The sequence below is a fragment of the Centruroides sculpturatus genome, unplaced genomic scaffold, assembly GCF_000671375.1.
Source record: "Centruroides sculpturatus isolate CEXI.00-Female unplaced genomic scaffold, Cexi_2.0 scaffold385, whole genome shotgun sequence".
Lineage (NCBI taxonomy): Eukaryota > Metazoa > Arthropoda > Arachnida > Scorpiones > Buthidae > Centruroides > Centruroides sculpturatus.
In genome coordinates, this window is record NW_019384625.1 from 320515 (window position 1) to 327552 (window position 7038).

The 7038-nt window shown below is 31.5% G+C and overlaps 2 protein-coding genes across 3 annotated transcripts in view; one reads left to right on the plus strand and one right to left on the minus strand.

Moving 5' to 3' along the window:
* The window catches only part of LOC111625602 (60S ribosomal protein L13-like), a 14211-nt gene extending 12045 nt beyond the window's left edge, over positions 1 to 2166 (plus strand). For both annotated transcript variants that reach the window (XM_023368799.1, XM_023368800.1), the window contains exons 3-4: positions 1651 to 1824; positions 1894 to 2166. In XM_023368799.1, the coding sequence (XP_023224567.1) occupies positions 1651 to 1824; positions 1894 to 2124 (405 nt within the window). In that variant the 3' untranslated portion in view covers positions 2125 to 2166. The remainder of the gene's footprint in view (positions 1 to 1650; positions 1825 to 1893) is intronic.
* A 188-nt stretch (positions 2167 to 2354) lies between these two features.
* Positions 2355 to 6799, minus strand: LOC111625619. The gene is made up of 4 exons (XM_023368823.1): positions 5772 to 6799; positions 5590 to 5658; positions 3281 to 3370; positions 2355 to 3052 (listed from the first exon to the last, which is right to left on the minus strand). Exons 1-4 carry the CDS (start codon positions 6735 to 6737, stop codon positions 2948 to 2950), a joined length of 1230 nt encoding a protein of 409 aa, XP_023224591.1. The 5' UTR covers positions 6738 to 6799; the 3' UTR covers positions 2355 to 2947.
* Positions 6800 to 7038: the final 239 nt, after the last annotated feature.

The window sequence follows — 7038 nt, forward strand, 5'->3', positions numbered from 1 at the left end:
ACTTACAAGGGAACTGTCGGAGTGTCTTCTAATAAATTTTAATAAAATTTAGTTAATAACTAAGTTAAAAGTATACAAACTCTATTTTAAATTTGTAGCATTCACTAAAAGTATTGATCAGAGTTATTAGCAATCAAATGTTGCACTATTTTATAGTAGTTTAACACAGTTATGCAAATTTTTAGAAGTGAAAGGGTCGCAGAGGAAGACGGCGATATTACATTTAGAATAAATTCTGAAATTTTCAAAAATAGTTGAAGAATTAATAAAATTTTGTATACTTTTAACATAATTATTAACTAAATTTTATTAATTCTTCTACTATTTTTGAAAATTCCAGAATTTATTCTAAATGTAATATCGCCGTCTTCCTCTGCGACCCTTTCACTTCTAAAAATTTGCATAACTGTGTTAAACTACTATAAAATAGTGCAACATTTGATTGCTAATAACTCTGATCAATACTTTTAGTGAATGCTACAAATTTAAAATAGAGTTTGTATACTTTTAACTTAGTTATTAACTAAATTTTATTAAAATTTATTAGAAGACACTCCGACAGTTCCCTTGTAAGTATGTTAAGTGGAAATAAAACTGCATTTTGAACTCTTACTATTAAACAGTAGCAAGCAAGTAAATGAATGTTAATGTATTCTACAAAGTACATTGAAAAACCAAACATTTAACAATGTGTGGTTATTCTACTTTAATTATGATAAATTCTAAAAATCATGTTTTCCATCATTATTCTAAAAATCTCTATATTTGGTACCAAAACTAACCAACACTTTACAAAGAAGCAGCATATATATAAGTAAGTCACACTAGGTTGCATAGGGGTCTACAATTTGTTTCTCGAAAGGACCATTTGTTAACTTTCACTGCATAAATTTGTGGAAAGGATTAAGAAGGAAGGAAGGAAGGTCTTTGTGCAGTGATAGGAGATACAAAAAGACTTCATTTTTGACTCAGACTTGGAGTTGAAGAGATGGCTATTTGTTTGCTCCCATAGCGACTATTCTTTAAGTTTGATCTGTATATATTAAAAGTAAAACAATCTGTCAGTGCAACACATAACACACACACAATGTAATTTAAAAATTAATTTAATTTACAATTTGAAAAATTTTTAAAAGTTTGTTAAAAACATTGTTTTAATTTTCAATTGATTTTATTTTAAATTTTGGTTTTAGTATTATTATTTTTAGTTTTAATTTATTTAATTTTGCTTGCATTTTCTGAACCCTTTATTACAGATTTTTTTTTCATTAATTGCAACTCTCTTTCTTTTTCAACATAACTATAGAAATTATTTTAGCATTGTTTTGCACAAAAGATAATCAAATTTAAATTTATTTGAAATTATTAGTAATTTCATTAATTTTTGTTTTATAAATTTGCCTGCTTTTTAAAAAAGTTTTAAAATTTTCATTTTAAGTCAGTTAACATTAAATGAACTATTGGGCTAATATTTTAATATTAGTATTTATTATGAAGATGGTAAACATGTTCATTCAAAAAAAATTTGTTTTAGAAAGTTTTGGTAAAATATTTTAAAGAGAAAATTTTTCTTTAAAGCTTGATTATACAATATTTGTATCTATAGCTTTGTATCATTGTTATCTGATCAGAAAATTTGATATTTAATAGGCTGCTGGAATTCATAAAAGAGAAGCTAGAACCATTGGTATTTCTATTGATTACAGAAGAAGAAATAAGAGTGTTGAAGCATTACAACAAAATGTTCAGCGATTAAAGGAGTATAAATCCAAATTAATACTTTTCCCAAGAAATATGACTAAACCTGGAAAGAATGATGCTAGTGTAAGAAATGTTTTATTAATTAAACAGTATTTAAATTAATATTTTATATTAATAACAAATTAAATTTAGGCTGAAGAAATAAAAATGGCGACTCAACTGCAAGGAGTTATAATGCCTATCCATCAGCCAATTAGGAAAGAGAAAGCAAGAGTTCCAAGTGAAGAAGAAAAGAACTTCAATGCATTTATTGCATTAAGGCAAGGTAGAGCTCATTCTCGCCTGTGGGGAAAACGACAGAAGAAAGCAAAGGAGGCAGCGGAAAGTTTGGAACCTCCTCCACCAAAAAAGAGTGCTGAATAATGTACAATTTACATAAAAATAAAGACGGAATATTGAAGTGTACACCATTTGTTTTAAGTTTTTATTTTAGCTTTACAAACTTGTTGAAAATAATTTCATATTTCCTTAGAAATAATTAAGCCTGCTGAAAATCGTAATATATATTAACATAAGATTTCCTTCATTTTAAATAACAACTGATAGTTTCTCAAAAAAAAAAAAGTTTCTACATTTATCAAATACTGTAATTTTCTTCATTAAAACTTTCATATTTGTGTTATATTTTAGGTGGTATTAAATTTTGTCAAAAAAATGTACTTAAAAACTAAATGACAACTTTTTAGAATCAGGCTTCCTTTAAATTTTTGAATTCTATGTTTATTATTTGTTGTTTGAAGACAATTTCATGAGATTATGGTACACACAAAATGCAAAATGAAACCTATTTTAAAACTGTTGTAGTTTGTGTAATTAGGTTGTATAAAATTTATATATAAAATTATACAACCTAATTACACAGTCAACAGACCACAATTCATTCAAAAATCTTCACATTATTCATAGCAGTTTCATAAAATGTATTAAGACAGTCACATTGATACATTGATCATATTTTACAACATTTGGTTAAATTTTACACAATAAGATAATTATCAAAATATTTATACAAATAAAATTATTTTTCTAATTTTTAAATTCTATCTTCTAAATTTAAATTTGAAAATTTTGCATCACATTTTTATACAGTATGCTGCCTTGTGAATATTCCAAAGTTACACTTTAAATCTATTTGCAAAATACAGTAAAATCATTCTATTTAATAACACAAGAAATGTATGAATATTCAAAATAATTTTTTCCATATTTCCTTCGTTGAATTAACACACTGCTTTTCTGATGTCTGGATTTCTAATAATGTAGTGAATGTTGAGGAAAGAGCTTTATATGCCTGAAAAATTATATATAAATGCTGTTTATATTTATTTAACTTTGTTATATATAAAGTTTCTATTTGAATTTAAGTGAAATAAAATCGTGGAAAAAGACTAGAATATAATGAAATTATGCGAGATCGAGTAAATTTCGGTTTTTAAATATAAATAATTTTTAAAAAATCTTGAAATAATTAAGGAATTAATTTAAATTTATTTTAAAAGATTATTAAAGAAAACCTTACCCTGTACATGAATGTTTTATTAATAGTAAAAAATCCCATACATGTAACGGTAATGGGAGAACCACCTAATCTTTTCATCAAACACAATATCTAAAAAAATAAAACATAATTTAAGTTTAACCTACTATATGTACAGTTTTTTCAAATTGCAGCCCAATAATTTTTCTGTAAATACAATATTTACGAGAACGTACAGTACAGTCTTGTTAAAAATATAAGCAATATTATCACATAAAAGCAATTTTTCTCCATATTAACAAGATTATTTTAATTAAACAAGTATGAAGTCTTTTTCACGTTAATTAAGGTTAGCAACTTCTATCATATGCGGGGTCATCACAACCCATGCAATACGGATCATTTCTCAAATAATACTGTAGACTCAGTATTAATTAGTAGTTGAACATCCTCTCTTCCAGGAAGAGAGTTCAATGACTACTATTGGCCGAATTACTTCAATCTCCAGCCCACCAGTAGCCAAGCGGTCTTCATACATTGAACACTGGGAGTTCGGTCGTCAGTTCGCGCCTCGCTCGGACGGGCTGCCACATGGAGTTTTTCGGGTTTTCTCCACGTCTGTATAACGCTTAAATAGGGGCCCAGTTTCCCTTAAAGAGACCTCCCGGAAGGCATCCCCTAGGCAAATCACCCAAGTGTTGCGTTGCCCTAACTTAACAAACTTCAATTTCCATAAGCAACAGTCTTCCTACGGCCGGATGGCCGAGCGGTCAAGGTGGTAGCCTCCAAACGGGTCGAAAAATCCCATGAATTTTTCGGGGGATAGTCCGTCTGGATATGTCAGGCCCCGTTCCTCATCACCTGGCCGCCCCACTGTGGGCCTGGCTGAATCCATAATGGGCTTGCTAAAAAAGGTCCTCTTAGTGCCCACAGGGCGGATAGTTAAAAGAGTTCCTTCTTGCTATCGAACCAACCGGTATAGTGGCATTCGAATATTAAAATTACATAATACAAGGTTACCAGTCTGCACAAAATATGTTTTAAGTGGTTTTCGAGGGTACCACTGTTAACAAAGCTGACGATGTTGAGATGCTAATGGCAAGACGCGTAGAGATTACTGCGCATGCAAATTTACCTCTTCTAGTCGCCTGCCGATGGTACGGGGAGACAGCGCCGGCCCTACCATAGGGCGAACGGAGCAGTCGCTCCAGGCGCTAAATCCTAGGGGCGCCTCAGTGGTAAAAAAATAAAAAAAAAATGTTTTTTTTTTACTTTTCGATATTTTCGGGGGGCGCCAAAATAGGATCTCGCTCCATCCTAAAACTTGCCTCGGGCCGGCACTGCGGGGAGAGACAGGGTTTTTAGAGAGGCTTGAACCCAAACGGCTTGTGTGTGCAACTGGGACGTCCGTAGAGTCTGCCTGTGTGTGTATGCCTTGAAATATTCACTTCCTCACAACGGAGATAGCGGAAATTCGGCGAAACGGCCATTATACTTCTCTCAACACGATGATGGCCCTATGATTATCAATTTCCGTCAGCTGTGCTTAATGACTGACTATCGAACAGACGTGTGGCAACAGGTATATGAAAATCTGAACCCAATGAGCCTTTTTACCGTGAATTTAAACTCCCACCACTTTTTGGTAACGATAGCGACAGGCGCTTGAATGCGTTTCTAAAAATCAATATTTTGCTTAGTGATATCACAGCTATCGAACGAACTAATTCAACCTTGTCCTTTCCTTATATTAAAATCATGTTTCTTAAGTCGTATTTTATGTTTGTTTAGTTATGGCAACATAACACTTGGCGATCTGCCTAAGGGGATGCCTTCAGGGAGGTCTTTTGAAGGGAAACTGGCCCCTATTTAGGCGTTATAGACGTGGAGAAAACCCGGAAAATTCCACATGGTCAGTCCGTCCGATCGAGGCGCGAACCCACGACCGAACTCCCAGCGTTCAGGGAACGAAGACCGCTTGGCCACTGGTGGGCGAGTCGTATTTTAAGATTCTTGTTGGTGACTCCTATGTATTCTTTGTTCAAGGCTAACTGATCATTCCTATACGGTACTCTTTATATCTCAGATTACTCTCTATCCTTAATCCCATCCTTATCATTCCTCAAAAGGTTATTTACTGTCGTTGCCCTTTTATTTAGTAACCCTGTGTTCTTGTAACTCGCTATTTCCTTCATACCTGCCATACTCTTAGTATATGTAAACTAATTTTTAAGATTTAAACGTAAAATTTAAAAAATATATGCAAATGCACGATTAAAAAGAACTAAAATATATCTTAAAACATGTTTTGCATTCATAAAATAAAAGTTTATTATAAAAATATTTCTTACCTTCATTTTTTGAACTAAAGTTAATGGACTTCGAACGTACACAGAAATAACATGGAATGGCGTTCTGACCTGAAAATATTTTAAAGTTAATTAATTCTTTAACAAATAAATATTTGAAAATTCAAAAAAGGATCAGAACAGGATAATATATTTTATCTTAAAAGTACATTGAGAGCACTTACCGCATTTTCTATTTCTCCGCCTATAAATGCAAATAACGAAAATACAAAGAGAAAAATAAATAGTATTGAGATTATATCAACATTTTCCAGTATATCAGATTGGAAAAAGGACAGATAAAGCAACAAAGGTATTTCTCCCAAGGAAAAGAAGTATCCTATCCCAATTGCATTGTTAGAGCAATGATTTAAATTGTAAATAAATCGAGAAAGATCTTCGTGTCTTCGATCGATTTCTCTAAGAAAATTATACGTATTTTCGTTCTGAACATGGCTAGAAAGATCATCGACAATCTTACGAAAACTTAGAATTAAGAAAACAATACTTATGGTTATTATTTCCACAACTATTAAGAAATAGCTTACGATATAAACGTAAAATGCGCCCGCTAACGTTTTTGCCAGTACATATTTCCACATAAACTTATTCGAAGTAGTAGAACAATTATAATATAACCATATCGGTGGCATTGTAGACAAAATTACTAACGTTATATAAATCGCAATTGGCATAATATAGATCAGAATTCCTGCTATTTTATCAAATTCTTTTGGCAAAGTAATACGCATAGTTGAAAAGTACGTTAATTCGACTGTTAAGAAAATATACAATCCCGATATGCATGCTATTCTTCCAGATTCGTTCACGTTTCCGTGCATATATATATTGAATAAATGAAAATCGGGATCGTCGTCTAAAAATGGAGAAAATGTTATCAGTCCAGCAACAGCCCAACATATTACAATGATCAAATAATGGCGTATATTATGAAAACGATTTCGAAATAGATAATTAATGTGATGGTGACAAGGATTTATAGCGCAAAATCCAAGTGGTGTTTGGAAGTCCAGCAATGGTTTTAGAACGCAATAAGTACAGTTTGCTGCTTCTGGGTTTTTCAACGCATTCAAAAATTCTGTTTTAAATAGCCGATGACGAATTAATAATTTTTTAATCCTTTTTATCATGTTGCTTTGTTAATGGCTTTTCTAGTAATGATTATCGAGGGGGAAAATATCAGATTTATAAACTTGTAAATGATGTGCAGTACAGGTACAGTACAATACGTCCCACCTCCCTCATTTACCAATTTAATTACTTTGTAATACGGCAAATATTTCAAGAATGTATTAATGTGTTCTTAAACAAGTTAATGTTTTCAGTTTTTGGATTTTTCGCTAATGGATATTTAGCGAAATTGAATTCCTTAAATTTCTGTCAATATTTGAACTCTAATCTTTTGAAGACGAATAGATATTTCCTGTGTAA